Raw genomic sequence first — 21,216 nt, forward strand, 5'->3', positions numbered from 1 at the left:
GGAACTTTAGCATGGGCCCTCACAATCCACAAGTCACAAGGTTGGGCCTATGAGCCGATGATTGGGAACATGACAGTTGTACAAGGAAGTAAATTTAAAGCCCAGCCTGGTCAAGTGTATACGATGCTCAGTAGGGCCAAATCAATGAAAGGCCTAAAGCTTGTAGGTTTTGATGAACAAAAAATTGTAGTAAACAAAAAAGGATTGGATGAGATGACTAGATTGCGGAATGAAAGACTGTCCACCTCGACACACCCTGTAGAGAACATTCATGGTTATGGACTCAAGGTAGCTTACTTGAATGTTCGATCCCTCATTTCGAAGATGTGTAGAAGGACAAGTTTGTTGGTGTGCTTGATGTTTTGTGTTTCACAGAAACACACATCAATGAGTACAATGTAAGAGACCTGCCAGGATATAAAGTCTATCCAGGAGACACAACACATGGTATTGCTGTGTATGTTTCAAAAAGTTTCAAGAACAGTGTCCTGCTATGTGATGTAATGTCATCTCGCAGTATTGAATACATTTCCTTTCTTGTTGGCAAGTTCTGCATTGCTTATGTGTAGGTTCCTCCAAAAGTGTCATGGACACGGCTGTCGCATTCACTTTCTCATTTCATGAAGAAACTCTCCAAGCAGCATGAATGTGAACATGTCCTAGTTACGTGGGATTTCAACTGTGATCTGAGTGAAAAACTCAAACTTGAAGATTCTTTCATGTGCGGAAAATGACTCAACTCATTCACTCTTCAACTCACTGTCTAGGAGCTACACTGGACTTGTTGTTTACTGATCATGCCAGTGCTGTAGCATTCAAGACTCCAGTCTACTACTCAGATCATCAGATGATTGGTGCTGTACTTCTCAGTATACCTCATGGTGACCCCTGCTCTCAATGATATCTAAGTAAAGCAAGAACTCCCTTACTTCTCTGATTATTGTTTAAGTTATAACACATCTCATTACAAATACAACTGTGAATGCATCTTAAACCTACTCAACTGTATAAACACTGCATTGCATCCTATCCTGTATATATTCTTGTCAACCATATTCTGTACTTCACTTGCTTGATAACAGTGTTAGAACCTACACCGAAATGACACTCCTAATTGTTATAAAGAAGTTGTTCGTCCATATGTCTCATCCTTACTCATTACGAATACAGTTACGTATTCTATCATAAACTGCAGATGGCAAAACAAGACCAGTACTAACTATTTTAGTGCTGCAATTAGACCATTACTTAAAGGTCCAGTGAACATAGTTCACAGGCGCTAATGCATTTCAACCAGCTTTTAAAACTTATTTTGGTAGAAGGTGATCTTGTTGTATATTGCCAGATATTATGTGCATATACATTTTCGGATATTGCTTATTTTAATGTTTATAAAAAGTTTTAAGGTTCGTCCGGCTATTTGACGTGATTCTCCTTTCCCCTTTGTACATGCCATTTAAGCAGTGTCCTGTTACTGTAAACAGATTAGAAGTAACAGCTGGGTATTCTTCCAGTGAACTCAATAAAAAATACAGCAAAATCTCGACCCCATTTTGTCTATCTCTGTTATCATACCAGGGCAATCTCTCCGGCTGGACATATGTAAACACACAAAACACCGCAAACACAAAAACGTCGTTTTGACGGAAAAATGACGTTATTTGGACATTAATTGACTGGATTCTACTTTTTCATTTGTACATAACACGTAAGCAGTGTCCTGAAAATGTAAACAGATTAGTTTCAAATTCCAAACTGGTGATGTCTATTCAAACTAATGCTTAGTCTCTGAAACTGTATAGTTTTGAAGCAAACAGGTAACTCCATTTAAATTGAACTACTCATTGTTCTAATTATATGTCATCCTATAAAAACATCATATATACATTTACGCATGTTACCGTTCTAAAGTCATACTTTCATATAACCTTCTATTGTTCATAGTATCAAAGTTTAATAAACAATATCAAGAGCAGCAGTTTCAACAACTGAAACACCCACAAACAAGGTTGTTATTCAAGCGCTGATGCTGACATGATGCATCATAAAAACTGTATTGTGATGTCTTCAGAAATATTTATACTACGAGATAGTAAGGCAATCGCTTACGCAGCGGTGGAGCGTAGACAATATCGCTAATACAGATATAACGTATTTGAATGTTAATACTAAAGACAAACACACATTATTTTTGCAGTGACGATATAACACTTATACACGTTTATTGGTAACTTTTATCAGTTTTGCTCTTCATTTAAATAACTTTGTTTTCACATATACATGTTATACCCGACTAGCCTGTCATACATAATTATGGGGCAGTTTTCAATCTTGTACTGACTTACGCTGGTGTTCCTGCTCGACGCTTATTATCCCCCGCCGCGCGAAAGCGCGAAGCGGGGGATATAGTATTCACGACCGTCCGTACGTCCGTCCGTCCGTCCGTACGTCCGTCCGTACGTCCCACCTGTTTGTTGCCGCGATATCTCAACAACTAAACACTGGATTGTCTTCATATTTGGAACTATGGTGTATATACAGACTCCGCAGACACCAGTCGGTTTTGGTGACCTTGATCCAATTTTCAAGGTCACAGCAGACAATCTGCTTTTAGAGTTGGAAAACGATGTTGCCGCGATATCTCAAGAACTAAACACTGGATTGTCTTCATATTTTGAACTATGGTGTATATACAGACACCGCAGACACCAGTCGGTTTTGGTGACCTTGACCCCATTTTCAAGGTCACAGCAGGCAAATCTGCTTTTGGAGTTGGAAAACGGTGTTGCCGCGATATCTCAAGAACTAAACCTCTCGATTGTCTTCATATTTGGAACTATGGTGTATATACAGACACCGCAGACACCTGTCAGATTTGGTGACCTTGACTCCATTTTCAAGGTCACAGCAGGCAAATCTGTTTTTGGAGCTGGAAAACGGTGTTGCCACAATATCTCAAGAACTAATCGCTGGATTGTCTTCATATTTGGTACTATGGTGTATATGGCGGGGATATTTCGTCACTCTGTGACAAATACTTGTTGGATCTGACTCTGCGACTATCCATAACAATTAAGATGAACATTCAATACAAGTAAATGAATGAGTTTGTTTTGACGCCACAGTCAGTCAAAGACCAATGCTGTGAGGTTTGATTACTGCTGATGGCCTCTGGTCAACTCCTCTGCTCCACCGCAGAATGTTCGTCCTACTCTGCAGGGGGCATTCTCAGTAACTTCAAACGCACTGAAATGTTTTCGCCTTGCATCCATAATGGTGGACAAGTGAAATTGTATGATATTTGGCTATTTTAGGTCACTATCTCTTCTTGGATTACCCAATAAAGTCAATTCATAGTTTCACGGTTGTGAAGAAGTTTACTACTTTATAAACGCTTATTCAACTCACTCCAATAGAGCTACTCGTGCTCACATAAAGTTGAAGTTATTAGTCAGTGTTTTATTTCTTTAAAAATATATTACGTGTTTATCAAAAACAATTAGGTTGAACATTCAATTTCCAATAAAAGTAAATGAATAAGTGTGTTTTACCCCACAATCAGTCAAAGACCAACGTTGTCTGGTCTGATGACTACGAGGTGTTCACCCGATCCCCTTTTAAGTCTCCCCTGTGGATATTCCTGGTTAACATGCTTAGTTAACATGCTTATCCAACTCGAACCACCATCCCGTTATATATATACACACACACAATAGACCCACATTGACACACACACACACACACACACACACACACACACACACACACACACACACACACACACACACACATTTTGAGTGTGTGCGTTGCAAAGCTCCACCAAATCGTCATCAATGTCCGTAAATGTCTGGGATAATACTTTCTGAGTAAAGTACAGGTTCTCGTACTTTTTTAGGTTGAGTCCCGTCACGGCTCCCATGGCCGAAGTCTTTGAACACCTAATGCCATTAGGAAAGTGTTCAATTGTATGACGCGACCGGGGATCGAACCCCGAACCTTCCGCTCTCCGGGCGGATGCTCTACCACTAGACCACAGAGGCGGTCCTGCAGGAATGAAGTACACTTTATAGCAAGCTGTGATCTTTATTATTTAGATATTCGTAATGGAGATCTTTAACTGAAGTTTAGCGTAATTTTCGTAAACTCTCACCACCTGACCAGTTGAACTTCTTAGTGCATTCTGATGCCATTGTAAAATTCCAGGCTGCCCTTCTTCCTGTGATGTTTTGACGGATTTAATCTATTGCGTTATAATATTCTCTGTTTGCTGATATTTGATATGTACATTTTGTAAAACATTTACGATATTTCAAACGTGTAATTCGATGCATGCAATGCAATGTGAACATTAGTGCGGATGGATAAAGGTGGTTATAGTTATAGTTATAGTGCGATGGATGTAGGGGAATGGTAGGATGGTGTATGTATGTAAGCGCGAATACTGATACATGAGGGCGGATATAGTTATCATTCGATGGATGTTGGGGAATGGTGGGAGGATCCATTATGTATGTAAGCATGCGTATAGATCTATGATGGCTGACATAGACATAATAAGATGACTGAAGGGATATGGTGGGAAAAGATGAATGCGATGTGTGTTTGCGTGCGTGCGTGCAATTTGATACGAGGGTTGGCGAACATGCAGTGAGATGATTGTGAAGTAAGTTACGTGGTTGAGGATGTGGCAGGTTTGAGTATTGATACATGCAGACTTTGGGTTGGGGGACTTGGTGTGCCGGTACTGATGTCTTTTGTTTCACTCACTTAATGTGTTTTTGTACTCAATAAATGGTTTATCGCAATTTAATGACTGGAAATGTAGTGTCTCAAAGGTCATACTGGCCTGGCATTCTACATATCTACCTGAACTACGTAGTCATTTTTATGCTGTATAATTCTTCTTTATCTTCACCCGCACACACACATGCACGCACGCACGCATGCACGCACGCACGCACGTACGCACGCACGCACGCACACAAACACACACACATTTATTGTTTTCTTAAATGTATCCTCGAGAGTCATGAGAAACTAGAAATAACTGCCTTTGCCCTGTAAATCTCACCAAGTTTCAGCTTTCGCCTCTTCCTTTGTGGCAAGAAAATTCACATTTGTAAAATGATCCTCTCTTATCTGTCTGTACCATCAACTTAACTCCCCTCACCCCCTGCAGTGTTCCCGTCCCATATTGCCTAGCAGGAGGACCCACACGGAGGAATACCGCCCTCCCTCAGTCAAGCACAACATAAATAATGATGATATCATTATGATATTATTGTCATTATTATTTCTTCAGATTATTAAAAATAGCTATTATGATTTCATATTATTCATAGAGAAAGAGGTATGGAGATTGTGGAGATTATTTTTTAGCATCAACATTGTTAACATAATTCTTTAAGATATTATGTTTTGTTTGTTTGTTGTTTAATGCCGCACTCAGCAACTAAAGAATCATACCAAATACATACATTTAGGTTCACTTGTATTATTAAACCTGATAAAGTGATATAAATATGTATAGTAGCTATTCTTAAAAGTAAGCACATGTTAGATTTATCAACCAGAAATATTGCACACCAAAGGATAATCATATATCATGGCACTATTCTTTGTCGAAGTCAACGATATTTGTGTATGCTATTGCTACATGATTGGTTATGACAGGGATACGTCATGATTAAGTTATGAGAAATTGACATTTAATGATATAAGACAGCTATGCCATAAATCAAAGAGAACAATTTATTGCCGATAAACAGAATATGCACACTTTCTGACAGTAATGGTTGATAAGTCACGCACCAAACATAAACTCTCGATATACATGTTGCCCTTACTTAAAAAAAAACTATTGGGCTAACAAGATACGTATATTAAAGTACCATGCCTTCCTGATGTGCTATCATTCTAATTTGAAATTATGACATAAAAAGTTACCACTCATCCTTTAATATTTTTCAAGGTCGGTTAATCACAAACATATTTGAATATATACAACAGCTATACTTCCTTATCTTTATACTTAAAAGCATTAGGTTCGTCTGTCATACAGTCCCCGAAACAAATATGTCCAATACAGCCCAAAATTTGGCAAAATGAAGAAAGTCTCTTGGCTCCTTTTATCATATTTTATAACTATTGTTTAACAACTGGGTTTTTTACTGTAAAATATGTTCATTTCAGAGATTAGATGTTATTCTAGCATCAGGTCCATAGTACGTTCACTGCATCAGCGTTGACATTAATACAATATTTACATATATAAATACATATAGAGGAAATGCTTAGCATTTATCTTTTAAGGAAGAATGTGGGACTTGCTTAATACATATATATTTTGTAGATACATATTTTTAACTACAAATTTTTTACTGACACCGGTACTGTCCCTGTTGAAGCTATTTATAGCTGGAATAAGAATTTCGAATTATCGTCCATTGTGAGGATATCATATAGTAATCGTTGATGATGTGCTTACTATAAGAAACATTATAATCAAGTTGACTAGTATGTACATTACTACAGTGAACATGTACACGATCATGCCCTTTGTACTATCAAATCCTAATACGTTATTGTGTGATAAATTTAACTGGATCATTGGTGACATGCGATATAAATATTCCATCAGTTTCTTTCCTCGTTGATCTATCCATGTCTACAAAATAAAAATAATTAAATTAAAAAGGAGTACAGAACAATTCTTAATTTCAGGCTAGAGCTGTGGAAATCTAGACTTTCCCAATCATTTTAGCCCTGCGTTGGCCTCATGTTTTACTTTATTCTCTTGGGCCTATGTCACAGCTCATACCACACAATAACAAGACCAGTTTGCCCCCCACCGGAGCTCCTGGATTTTGGTTTTATCATCTAACATGGCCAACTCTGCTCCTAAATAAACAAGAACCTAATCAGTGAGGGGTCCTTCGTCATCCCTAATTGACTGCTTAATAAAATCTTATATCTCTCCTCACACCTGGTTGATATATATTTTTGCTGCTAAATATTCGAAACAGAGTGATTGCGTTGGTACTACACATGTATATGGTTCTATTTCAAATGACTGCAGCGCTCCATTATGAAAACAAATTGTGTTAACGCCGCTTCCAGCAGTAATCCAGTAATATATGACGGCGTTCTGTTGTATATGAAATAAATGCAAATTGAATCTTGAATCTTGAAAGTTGTAACTTTTCCACAAATCAGTATCACATGCAGTATACAGTATATCAAGTGCAATTTACTGTATACAACATGCAGTATACAGTGTGTTGCGAGCTCCGCCCTGGGCTGGAGCACACATTTCCTACCCCTCTTCTTTCGGCAAACACCTCATGGGGGTGTAACGAGGTCACAGGTCAGGCTTGCACTTGTCAGTCTTATGTGGTCAAGAGTAAGATCTTCCGGACGATCACTGCACTGGAGGTATGTGGATTGTTGATGAGGTACAATGTGTTTGGAACTTGGAGTTGAACACCAAGCTCACAATAAAACGTTATGGACTCGCGGACGGACTTGTGTTTTCAATTCAAGAATTACATGTATCAGGTTGAACTTCTACGACAGATGTAACTTGGTAACCGCTCCCTAACTGTAACCTTAACTGAACTTTACGCCTTTTATACACCTTTGTGATGGGGTGACAGTGCAACAACGAGACATATTTTGACATTGAAAATCTCGCCCTTTTAGCCCTTTTGTAAAATATAGAAAAAGATTATTCAAAGAGCGACAATGCGACAACGCGGCAATGCGACAAATGGCCAAAATGTTGCGTTCTCGAATAGTCGCGCTTTGGTTAATTTTGACATGTTTTGCTTGTTTTTGTAAGGGTGTCAATGAAATAGAAGTCTAACATGCCAATTAAAAGATAAAGTGTAAAAATGCGCTATAGCAGCTTCTGATTTCATAGCTCTTCAAGAAGGATTATCATGGGTGGGTGATGAGTTCATCTGCATGCCGAGATTATATGCTGTGGTTAACAATGATGCGCTGAGTTAATACATTTTGTCAAATGTATGACATGTATTACCTGTAGGAACATATTGTTTATGATCGTCCATGTTTTTGACGGACAATATAATTTACATGCTCGGTAATAGTGAGGACGGGCATCAATGTGTGTTTCCGTGATTTGTTCAGGTGAACATTTTACTTGTTCTTGCATGTGTTTGTGACGGGTGCCACCTGTGTGGCAGGATACGCTCATCTTTTCGCGAACACCCATTGGATGGCCTGAACCACTCTTTGGGGGGATTTTTATCCCACATTAGTCTGATATACCGTATATACTTTTCAAAGTGGTGTTTAATGCGATCACCGTAGTGTTTGACTGTAACTGTCCAAATTTTGTGTTGTGATATTATGTAATATGTAAAATAAACATATTCAATTATCCACTTGATTTGATTATAATATACTTGCGTCAGTGTATTTTATTAACACCCCAAACCATATTTGTTAAACACATATAATAACAGATGATATACACGCATGGTGCCTTGACTTACTATTAGCTGTGATAGTCCATTCCGGAATAAAATAGTTCCCCCAAAAGTGAGGAACATCTGTTTTAGTTTGTTTACATGGATTGTATTCCAAAAAAATATCCTCATTGGATGAGAAGGTCTGTTAAGAATTACTTCAGTAAGTCAATCACAATGACAGAGTGTCGTGATACTTTTACATCAAGTACAATCCGTAAAAATGGCTGACATGATAAACGTTGTTTGGTTGGTTGGTTTGTTGTTTAAGGCTGCACTAAGCAATATTCCAGCTATATGACGGCGGTCTGTAAATATTCGAGTCTAGACCAGACAATCCAGTGATTAATATTATGAGCATCGATCCACGCAATTGGGATTGATGACATGCATCAACTAAGTCAGTGAGCCTGACCACCCGATCCCGTTAGTCGCCTTTTACAACAAGCAAAAGTCGCCTTTTACGGCAAGCCTGGGTTGCTGAAGACCTATTCTACCACGGAATCTTCACGGGTCAGACGATAAACGTGACGGGAGATCTTTCCGAAGTTGTTAATTAACCTGTAGCGATTTCAAGCCTTTGTCATCACTGATCAATTGGTCCATCATTGAAAGGTGATTGTAAAGATGTGCCAAATATATACTAAGGTAAATTCATAGATTGCTGTAGATTGTCACTACGATAGTTTGGATTTTGGGGATTTTTTCTTCTTTTTTTTCTCTCTAGGATGGGTTATTCATGGATGCTACGTTTAAAAGTAAAGGGTCTAAATGATGAGAAAAAACGCTTGTGTGTGATTTAGCACCAGGGAATTCCCAGGGTTTTCCCCAGGAATGTGAAAGTAGTCAGTGTTCACGTCATTTCAAGAATGCAGTCACGTGAAAAACGTCATGTGACCCACCGCTCGTCCTATGGAAAAGCGGTATATATCATGTAAACTTCACATTACAAAATTAGTTACTGTTATAACTAAATGAAACACAAACCATTATCCGATAGAGGTAACTGTGCATAGCGGAGGGATATGTTATCTCAATAAACTTGGTAACGTGGTTTGGGTTGATTTCTTGGCGCGGGTCCGAATCCAATTAACATGTTACATATCCTAAAACTGACTAATCAGCAAATCTCGCTGCACTGCGCGCGACAGATTCAAGAGCAAGGCATGCCAGAAATACGAAACATTAAGTTATGCTTCCGAAAGGAAGCCTTGGGCATTTGTCAACTCAATTCAAAATCTAAGCTTTATAGTGGTATGATTCGTTAAAGAAATTTTGTAATTAACATGGATATTATATGAATGGTGGTCGTTGAAAATCTATCATCTAATAAATGCGCACGTCATCATCCTTATGATAACAGAATGCGAAGTCGATCTCCATATACAGATTACAACAATGCATGTGCTCTGCAAATCGCATCTAGCGTCGAAGAATCGGTGAAGCCTCAATCAGGTACTGACAAATAAGGGTGTGGCCATTCCCAACATTTCAGCCAACTGTATGACTTATATTTGACCTTGTTGTTTTTATCCCCCGGCATATAATGCGGGGGATATAGCGATCAGCCAGTCTGTCTGTCCGTCCGTCTGTCTGTCTGTCCGTCTGTCCGTCCGTAACCATTTCCTTTTCCGGGGCAAAATTCGAACCCCATTCAGTGTATTTGATTGAAACTTGGCAAATCTATCAGGCACATACTGAAGTAGTGCCTTTTGATATTTGGGGATTTTTCTAATTTATATTTTTTAAAATTTTTATGGAATGAAGTTGGACCTAGACTCAATTGGGGATGGGGTTCGTTTCGGGGCAGAATTCGAAAACCATTCAGTGTATTTGATCGAAACTTGGCAAATCTATCAGGCACATACTGAAGTGGTGCCTTTTGATATATTTTTTTACGAATTTTTATTTTTTACAATTTTTATGGAAAGAAGTTGGACCTAGACTCCATTGGGGAACGGGTTAATTTCCGGGCCAGGATTCGAAAACCATTCAGTGGGTAAACAATGTATGCTTCTTAAAGAACATTCAACTGTTGACTCATTACATACAGAATTGCACATTTACTAGTTGTTACTTTTCAGACAGCTGCCGGGCACAGTATAACGTCATCAGTTTAATAAAAATTTGGATTGATGATTTTGACCATTTTCTTTATGTTTTTGGATATACAATTTACACTTGGTTCTAGGATATCAACAAATTGAGGGCTTTATGGTGGCGTAATGGTGTGTATAAATCATTATTTGAATAAACCTTGATGAAGTTAAGAAAAATATGAGATTATTAAATACTACTACTATGATATTATTGATAAATTAGTAGGATGATAAGGATGTCTTTTTAGCATTTATTTACGTTAATCCTATAGGATCTACATGGTATCATACCAAATCTTGCAAATATGGAATTACGTTTTTGTTGCCAGTTCTGATAAATATTGGTGATGTTTATATCATGATGAGGGGTTTCATGAACGCCAGAACAAGTGCAAAGGATGATAGCATTGAATATAGTGCATGAAAAGTTTGTTCGTCTTTATTAACCAGAAGCATCGTTTGTATGATAAAATCATCTACAAATATGTCATATCTTACTTGAGATAGATGCAACACTAAGCTGGTTTATTATGAACGGTCGCAGTGTTTCAGTGTTTTCCTCAGGCAAAAGCGTGATTGACTGTATAATTTTTTCCTCTGTATTTTTCCCAATATGTCTAGTTTTGACATTCTTTTGAGGTCGTACTCAGAGCATTGTCCATTATCATGAACATTCATTTGATTCAGGTCGCTTCCCCATCCAACATGTGCAACCACGCACACCACATGTCCAAAACGAGTATTTCCGTTATGTGTTGAATGTAAGTCATGAAGACAATTTACTTTTAGGTAGTGTCATATGAATGGTTGTTTGACCATTGTTGATGGTGCTATACAAGCATTTATTGGTGTTTTGTGTGAAGCCACTGATCGTATGACAAAAGAAAGTAAAGTTAATGAAGCATAATGTCAATGGTTTGATAGTGAGTGTAATATCTTTCGTTTTTTGTGAAATATACTTCTTTCAGTTCTAAGAACAACTGGATCTGATTTAAGCCTCGAATATTACCTAGTTACCTTGAGAAAAAAATAATATATAAGGACAAGGTGATTAACAAGTTAATTAATCATGTACACGACAGTGACGATTTTTTGTTCACATTTGATAGAGAATGATGTTAAGCTCTCAACACATCATCAAATATATAAATCCACCAGTCGTTTTGTTATTTTGGTAATATGTGTAAAGGGAGTAAGTAGTATTGATTGAAATCACTTGAAGGACAGAATGATAATGACCATAGTTGTGATACTGATGGTCTTACTGAAGCTATTCTAGATTCTCCTATTTCACTTGATTTCAAAGTGAGTAAGGCTTTAGATAAGTTCGAGGTTTGCAGACACTGATAAGGTTTTTAGTTGATTATTTTTTAAACAGTCAAAGGATCGTCTATTAGCTTATAGTACCATTGTGTTAAGGGCACTTTTATTCAAGGTATTATTTTTCTAGTTTTTCTAATGGTGATGTTTCCGAATATACGTTGAATATATTTGCAATGTTATTGCAATGTGTACAAAAGTTCTGTAAAGTTAAATGTGAATTGTATGATCATTTGAAGTTGAAAGTCATATGTGATTATATTACCCATATTATGCAGTAGACTATACAGCTAATTTTAATTCCATAGTGGCTGCAGCAAACTTCAAATACACAAAATGTTTGTAAAAAGTTCTTTGTATCAAAGGGGATATTAAACTGCACCTGTAAATGTTAGATATGTTTAATATACTATGGGTCAGATGGCCTTGAATTCTGAATGAACTGAATCTAAACCTGAATCTGAAAAATGGTGATTTCATGGTCTCACATGAAATGTTTAGGTTATTTAGACTGATAAAAAAATAATGGTGTTGAATTGTTTAACCCGGTCACTGGGAATTATGCCTAACTACCTCTGATGTTCTTTGGAAGTATACAACAAACAATAAACAAGAATAAGAAACTAATGGAACACATTGAGTGGTTATGGTCGGCTTGGCTGCTCTTTCGGTTGCTGCACTCATTGAATGGCCTAACAGGGAGTCAACTGTACTATGTCAGAAAAATAGTTGGTGAGCTACTGCTCGTAATCTGTTCAGTATCCGTAACAATTGATCTATTAATGTTGTTTATTTTGGTGGACTACATAAACCTCACCAGGACTACCTCATGTGGTATACCTTTTAGTCTGACAGACTACTGTTGTTATATTCCGGTACCCTTAAATGTTGTTCACACTTTTAAGCATTGACTATCCATATTTGTACATTTTGAAAACTGTCCCAACGCTCACCTCAAATTCATTAAAGGCTAGGTATGTTTATGTCCCAAACGTCCCATAGAAATAGATGCACTGTATGGATTTTCTTTAGAAAGTCCAACATTTAAATGACCTTTATATTATTTTTGAGAGTCTGCTGACCGTTCATTGTTATTGTGATATCGACCTAATTTTCTCAGTCCTTTTTTGGATTTTGTACATATTGTGTAGTTAATATAATAAGGACACCTACAGATCCTATCTTATTATTATGATGACTATTTAATTTTAAAGAAACCTGAATTTTATTTAGGAAAAGAGACAGTAAATGTTCCAGTACGGAAAAAAGTAGTAGTTAACATGTAGTAGTTTAGTAGTACACATAAATTGTAATCCAACGTTACAAGTTATTCTTCCCTGTTTTCGTCATGTGACTTGAAACTAAACTGTACTGCTAATATAACATTATCAGGTTGGAAAATCTCGATGTGCTTTTGTGTAAGCGGAAACAATTGAGAACGACGGAAAAGCGTCTAATGTTTAAATAGTTAAATTTGGCACAATCATATTAACATGGGGAGTGTGTGAGTTGGTACCTACGCTGGTTAGAACAGTATTTATTTACACCACTGTGTGTCAAAAGTGAACCTGGTCATAAACGTCATATTACATTTTTCAAACTAGAGTTGATCGATCATGGCTTATATTGAGTTCAAATCTTGGATTCAAATTCATGATCAGCAGATCCTAGGACAACTAAGAGATCCAACTCTGAACAACGACTACAGGTGTCACTGCTACCTACATAGAGTTGTTCATTTTGGCCATTAACTGATAAATTGGTATCATTTACTGTTTATCCGCCAGGTACTTTGACTGATTTTTATTTTTTGACAGACATACATTTTCTTCATATGAGAGGTCATAGTCCCATAATACATGAACCGTGCAGGTACTACATCTGTATATGTTTATGGTCACAGATGGACAGACAGGCAGACAGACAGAAACTGTTGTTACTCAGTGTTACTCAAATATAGGCAATTGTGATATAGCAATATCTTCAGAGGTGATGGTATAAGTAGCGCATTTCACAGAGTTTGCTTTGAGATATGTGTGCAAGTTGGACAGTTTATCTGTCACACATAAGTATGATGTATAATTCATCCTCAAAAAAGTTATTTCTTTTTAGTGAGATAAGGACAAAACCTTTCTTACACTTTGAGTAACATATTCTTTATTATCTTAATTATGCTGAATTTGGCAGAGGAAAATATCTTTCCACATATAAAGTGATTTTGTTACGATTTGGACCAAAGTTTTCACCTTTTACCCATTCGCACACGACAGTTTTTGATTTCACTGATTTCTTGATCAGAAGATGCATGATAAACAAGCACATGTACACACGCCTTATTGTTTCTACTACAGGATGCGGTGAGCGCTACACGGGTTCGTCTGGCTTTTTCTCCTCACCAAACTACCCTGGCAATTACAACAACGGCCTGTACTGTACCTACATCATTGATGCAGGAGAGACATTGGTCTCTCTCGTGTTTGAAGATTTCAATACGGAAGTAGGGTATGATGTTGTCAAGGTATGTAAACATTGTGTTCTTTGTGAAACAATTAGAACCAATATTGAATGAAGCATGCAAGTAAATGTACCAGATTAAAGAATATTTTAGAAGATACTTTTACAAGCAGAAAACAGGAAGAATTTTGAAGGGCTCACGATTACACAATCACTATGGCAAACATTATGGCAGCAAACAGTCACTGAACATCCATACGCATTTTTTATACTCAACCATCTATATCACAAATACCATGATTTTAGTTATTTCCATACATAATAATATGTCGTTGATGACATAATTTGTCAGGCCAAGTTCCTTCACAATTTCATGAATATTGTTGTCTTTCAGTATTATTCCTACTAAATACTTGTGTTGCTGTCCAAAATCACTCTTGTCCGACAAACTTTACATGCAGCGATAATACGACGTACCCATGGGTACGTACACAACTAAACTATATAATTTGTCTTAAATCGTGAAATGTAAAAATCAGGAAAAACACTAATAATCCCGACTGCAAAACCGGAAAGAACTGAACATGAACGATCACCTGAAAACATCGCTCACGTTGAACGTTACCAATAAAGGTGAGGGCTGCACTGGTTAACCATCTTTAAGTGTTAAAGAATCACGTACTGCTTGCAAGTGTGCCACATGCGCTGTGGGTTTAAGTTTTGGAAGGGCTTGGCCAGTGGGCCTTAAGGGTAGATTAATTGGCAAAAAATCTTCCATTGCATGTGTAAACATTTGTTCAAATGTTGTGATTGTAGATGTGTTTACTGGTGCTGTGTGGATGGGTACATTATGTGATTATGTTGTTATCAATCTGAGTGTGTATAACTTTTGGTTATTTAGAACAATAACTGCTACTGTAAAAACAAAGGTAAAATTGACATGTTTCCAATAACTTAGTCTTCAGTAGTTACACACATGGCATACATTATAATGTTAATATTTAATTCAAACATTCTATTTTGATTTTTGATCATTATAGTAATCACACATGTAAGAGTCATGCTCATTATCTCTGTAGGAGTGTTTGTCAATCCAAATTTGCCTACAATTAGTTTTTAGGCAAATTGGGATGTCGTCAAAATTGGACTCAACCCTTCATTTATAAATTGCAGGTTTATGATGCCTCCAACAACCTCCTTGTCCAGCTAAGTGGAAACAGACGGGGCTACATTGTCCAGGCAGCTGCCTACTACCGGGTTGTCTTTACTACGGATGGTCGGGATGTTAAGGAAGGATTTAAGGCCGTGTGGACAGGTATGTAGACATGTACTCCTTTGTTTTTTTGTTTACTTCGTACTTGTCTCCTTTCACTTCTTTTCACTACTACCTTATTTTTGACATTTGGTTGTCGTTGTCACAGTTGCCTATGTACACATTGTTTGTAAAAACATGTTGTGCATTGTGCTCTTTCAAAACGTCTGCGGCTCATGCAAATTGACATGGGTAATCTTACGTTGCAAGGTATCTTCAGCATACTCGCTTTATTGTCTATGGCCAAGAGATGATCGGAACATAAGTTTGCGAAATCAAGCCTGGAAAAAGTGGAATCCTTTCAGTGTTTGCATGCAAATGCGTACTGTCTGGTGTATCTTTTTGGTACATACTTATATCAGAGCGGACTGCTGAAGTGTGAAGACATATGCAACCCGACTTTCTAAAAACTATTTACTTCTACAACAAATGCTATTTTGGGTTGCGTTTTCTCAGTACAGTACACATTTGAGTACTTTTGGGGTTGAGCCCCATCCAGGTTTTGAACCCACACTCTCAGAATGAGGCACCTTATTGCTAGCGCATAAAAGTCAGCAATCTAGCCCACTCAACCACCGAGAATTCCACTTGAAATGGAAGTCCGACACCTGGTAGTCTAGATCACATACTTTGTGTACCCCTCAGACGCCGCACTCAGCAATATTCCAGCTACATGACGGCGGTCTGTAAAAATTCGAGTCTGAGCCAGACAATCCAGTGATTGATATCATGAGCATCGATCCACGCAATAGGGAACGATGACATGCATCAACCAAGTCAGCGAGCCTGACCACCCGATCCCGTTTGTCGCCTTTTACGACAAGCATAGTCACCTTTTACGGCAAGCATGGGTTGCTGAAGACCTATTCTAACCCGGAAACGTCACGGGTTAATCAGAGAGAGAATTTAGGAATGTCAACTTCTATCATATGAGATTTAGGAATGTCAACTTCTTTCATATGAGGAACAAACCATTTCGGAGTATTTGCCTACTCATTTATCACGTGAATGAATGATAGGATGAGAGAGCATATGTATATATATATATATTGCATGTTGTTGATTTTTGAGATGCAATATGTGGCAGTTGTTCACTTGATTGTCATAGGATGCCCAGCTTTGGCACAAACACAGTATCTTAAGCAAAATTATGGAGTGGCTCGATCACTTTTTTATTGTAGTTTGGACACAGAGGTCCATGCATGGTAGGACCCAGATTATGTACTGAACAACTAAAGTTCCTCTGACATTGAATAAGATTTAATGCAAAGTTATGTTTTTTACCAAATCTGAAACAATTTCGGTTTGCAACAGATAAAGATTCCCTGTAAAAATTCAAATGGTTTACTTTGCCATACTGACTTCAGAAAATGCAACACATCTTCGTCTCATGGAATGGACCAGGCGTCGCACAAAGTCCTGTGGGATATCTGTCCATATCTGCTGGAGCATGTTTCGAGGTTCCTGAAGTGTCTGTGGAACACGTTGTTGACGTCGAAAACGCCGATCCATCTCATCCCACATGTGCTCGATTGGTGAGAGATCAGGGGAGCGAGCCAGCCAGGAGATGACATTCACGTTGTTTTGTTGAAGAGAATCCTGAACAAGTCGAGCAATATGAGGCCGGGCGTTGTCATGTTGAAAGGTAATGCCTGGGCTATGACAACGCAAAAACGGTAGAACAACAGGGCCTATGATCTCGTCGCGGTAGAGCTGTCCATTGAGATTCCCCTCTTCCACTATCAAACGGGTCGAACCGATCTTCTTCCATGACACAATGATTGACGTAACGTTCACCTCGACGTCGGTACACTCGAATCCGTCCATCACTGTGGCTGAGGTGAAAATGAGACCCGTCAGTGAATAGAACTTGTCCCCATAGCATGGCCGTCCAGCGTAGATGCTGTCTGCACCACTGTAGACGTGCTTGACGGTGGTTTCTTGTCAATATGGGACGTCTGGCGGGTCTTCTGGCGAAAATCCCTGCACATCTGAGGCGGCGACGTACGGTTTGTGAAGATATTCGTCGAAGGCCAGGGATGCTGCAGTCACTGTTGCTGGCTGGAATCGATTTCGTTGGTGTGTTGTTCGAATCCAGTTGTCTTGTCGATTATTGGTTACGCGTGGCCTGCCACTCCGAGGATGGTCTCTGACTGCATTCGTCTGTTGCCAATCTTGCCATAAACACGAATTGTGTTTCTGTTGACGTTCAAGTGGCTTGCAACATCACGTTGACTCGATCCTGATTCAAGCATACCAATGGCTCGCAGACGCTCATTTTCGGACAGGCGTGGCATTTTGTAATTTTTTTTCTGTTTTTCTGAGTGATTGTTGCATATGGAATCCCGTTAACTCACATGTTTTATACCCATCCTTGGGTAGTGAAATGCATGGGGCTTGCATAAAAGTCAACTTTTGCATGGAATGCATGCTTTTCTGTAGCAGTTACGTTTTTGTGACTTGACTCCGTGCATGTACCACAATATTAAAAACCAAACTTTACTTGTTTGTGAAATATACTAAAATATTGGTGTCACAGGAACTTTTTTTGTGGAGCATATATTTGGCGTCATGGAAAATGACAAATTAAAAATTCCTTTGAATAGGCTCGTATACAGCCTCTGACTTTCAAGGACATTTAACCTGATCTTGTCCTGTTTGATAAAACCAATGAAATCACATGTCCCTTTAGACACTAATGTGCTCGACAAGATTCAGGAAAAAACATGGCAAATATTACAAATGTCACGCTCACGATATTGACAGGTAAGTGATTGAGGCATCTGGTACTTATTATGGTCTAATGCACTTAGCGGATTAGAAGGGTGACTGCACTGACGGTAACATCTGTATTAAAGTCACTTTGAAGTGTTGAAATTGGTTTGTGCTGAGCTTGGCTTGGTTTGTACGGTATGCGGCTATGTGATTCGTAACATCCTCTGGTGCATATAGCAGACTAGCCAAAGATGTGGATTGCACAGGCCTGGGAGTTAAAAGCTTTATCATAATCAATATCATAAGTGTTGAATTTGTTTTGTGCTGAGCTGTCGGTTTTAAGATTGAATATGTACAGTATATACACATGAATAATGGCAGTGGATTTTGTTTATTATTACTAAACTGACGTCCAAAAGAAACTTTACAAGAGTTTGAAATCACTCTTGCTCAAAAACAACAAAACATACATGCATGAAGTAAAGTGTATTGAGAAGATCAATATATAAACATAATCAACACTGAAAATGACAATCATACCACGACCGAGAATGACGTCAGAGCCCCCCAAAGTTGATTGTGGTACAAAACTCGAGCTTTCAGAATCATGGAAAATAGGCAGAGAACAGACACAATCACTCACGTTCAATAACAAGTCATTTTTATTAAAGGGTTTATGATCCCTAACCCCTTTAACTGATTTCTATCAAAGTTCGATACTCTGCAAGGTAACCTCATTTCCGTTACTATCCTTATACCATACCGACTGAAAGGATGACTCAGACGAAGCATATCAGACGAAGTCGTAGATGGTGGTGGGTTGTTATTATGGCCCATTAACAGAGTTTTAGAAATAAAATAATGGACATTTTGAAGCAGTATTACGGATGTGACAGTTGAACATACACCAGAACCATTTGATATTACAAACGACAGGAATTCCAAATGCAATGATGTTTTTGTGTGTTGAAAACAACCAGCCCGTCGGTTTTCCAAGTACCGTGTCAAGTCAAAAATATCCATGAAAAGTTTTTCGGATATGAAGTCAATACCTTTTCTGTAGCAGTTTAGCATATCCTGTAGTAAGACCATTGTTGATTGAAAACAGGGAACAAAGAACATTACACATACGACCTGTAGAGTATTTAATGTCAGCTAGGTAACGACCATTAGATCTTCTGGTGGACCTGACATAAGCTGACCAGGTGAGCTGTAAGTGCTATCTTTCAACATAATTCATGAATAAATCGTATTTGATTGTGAATAGTTTTCGCATGACGGATGACGCACGCCGTACAAAGACGGACGGCAATACGTGGCATAAGCCTTTCGAACACGTTGCATGTGTGGATAAAAATTAAGCTAACTAGACCTGTCCTATCGGGAATTAAATACTTCCCGCAGACATATGATAATGTTAACATGAATATTCAAACGTCCCCCTGCAATCATATTGGACGACATGATTGCAACCTCTGTTTTTTGAAGATTATACGAAATAGGGGTAGAGTACTGAAAGGAGAAATCAGATGCTTCCTTTCTATTGACACGGTAAAAACAAAACCTATGTGGTTGAGTTCGGAGATCCGTAACATGTCAATATACCATATTTGAACAAAATCGGACAATTACTAAATTTCGACAAATCAGAGGCCTCCGTTCCGATGCCATGGTACCACAATGGTAATGGAAATGAAGGCATGTCGTACAGTGTCCGTAGCTGCATCTACGTAAATATCTGATCGAAATCGATGTAGTAGTTTAGAAGTTGTTCAGACAAATTGAAACGACGAAGTAATAAAAGGCAACAACTCCGCCGAAATGAAGAAACAATTGCAATGTGCCCAACAACATGTTGAAGTGGACACTTATACAAACTTTAATTGAAATCAGTCAGTTAGTTTAGAAGGAATTATCCAGAAAGTTATATTCTGCAGAGAGACCGACAGACAGGCGGACACGCTGATTACATTTTACCCCCTAACTTCGTAGGGGGTACAAAACACTAATAATCTAATGAAATGATATTCATAAATAGATATTTACTCATTGAGATGTTTTAGACATTTAAATTACAAAATGCCGACTGTGAGACCAACTTGGATTTCTGAATGAGGTTATGTTACTGGATATTGTGCTGATCATTCACACCTAGTTTCATAAAGAGCACTTATTAGTATGGGAAAATAGTCCTCAATATGGTTCTAAACTACCTAAATTTGACCAAGCGGAGGATTCATTCCGTTGCTATTGTAATAAATTGTGCTTTGTGTGCAAACATATATCTAAATATTTTTTAACGAAGTCGAACAACTATATTTTGACCAATAAGATGCCTCGGTTACGTTGTCATGATGGTAAGAAAACCTATTCGGTTGAGTCATGACATTCTTTGTACTTAAACACCAAATTTGAACGAAATTTCTGAATATCAATCAATCAGCTCTGCAGATGCCACTTTCAGTTGCCATGGAATCAAGGTAGAAACGCAAATAAAGTCATATTGTATGGTGTCCTTTGACACAGTATTTGACAGCAGTGTATTAAACTTCAGAACATTAGGATATATGTAAATTTAAATTTAATGTTACTTTGCCAATGGCGGCTATAACATGGACACATTTACAAAAAGTGATACTCAAAGTTGGAGTATTTGTGTTCTTTCAGCATTGGCGATGACAGCAGTGTATTAAACTGCAGAACATTAGGAAAGATATAAATTTAGATTTAATGTTACTTTGCCAATGGCGGCTATAACATGGACACATTTACAAAAAGTGATACTCATTTTGGATACTGTGTAGGTTACAAACTTTACGTTTTC

General features: G+C 38.0%; 1 protein-coding gene across 1 annotated transcript in view; it reads left to right on the plus strand.

Annotated features, from left to right (window-relative positions):
- Positions 1-16,098, plus strand: part of LOC124125291 (deleted in malignant brain tumors 1 protein-like) — an 87,048-nt gene extending 70,950 nt beyond the window's left edge. The window contains exons 5-6 of the mRNA XM_048398135.1: positions 14,263-14,429; positions 15,539-16,098. Coding sequence (XP_048254092.1) covers positions 14,263-14,429; positions 15,539-15,688 — 317 coding nt within the window. The 3' untranslated portion in view covers positions 15,689-16,098. The remainder of the gene's footprint in view (positions 1-14,262; positions 14,430-15,538) is intronic.
- Positions 16,099-21,216: the final 5,118 nt, after the last annotated feature.

The sequence above is a fragment of the Haliotis rufescens genome, unplaced genomic scaffold, assembly GCF_023055435.1.
Source record: "Haliotis rufescens isolate VD_foot unplaced genomic scaffold, xgHalRufe1.0.p SCAF_18, whole genome shotgun sequence".
NCBI classification, from domain to species: Eukaryota; Metazoa; Mollusca; class Gastropoda; order Lepetellida; family Haliotidae; genus Haliotis; species Haliotis rufescens.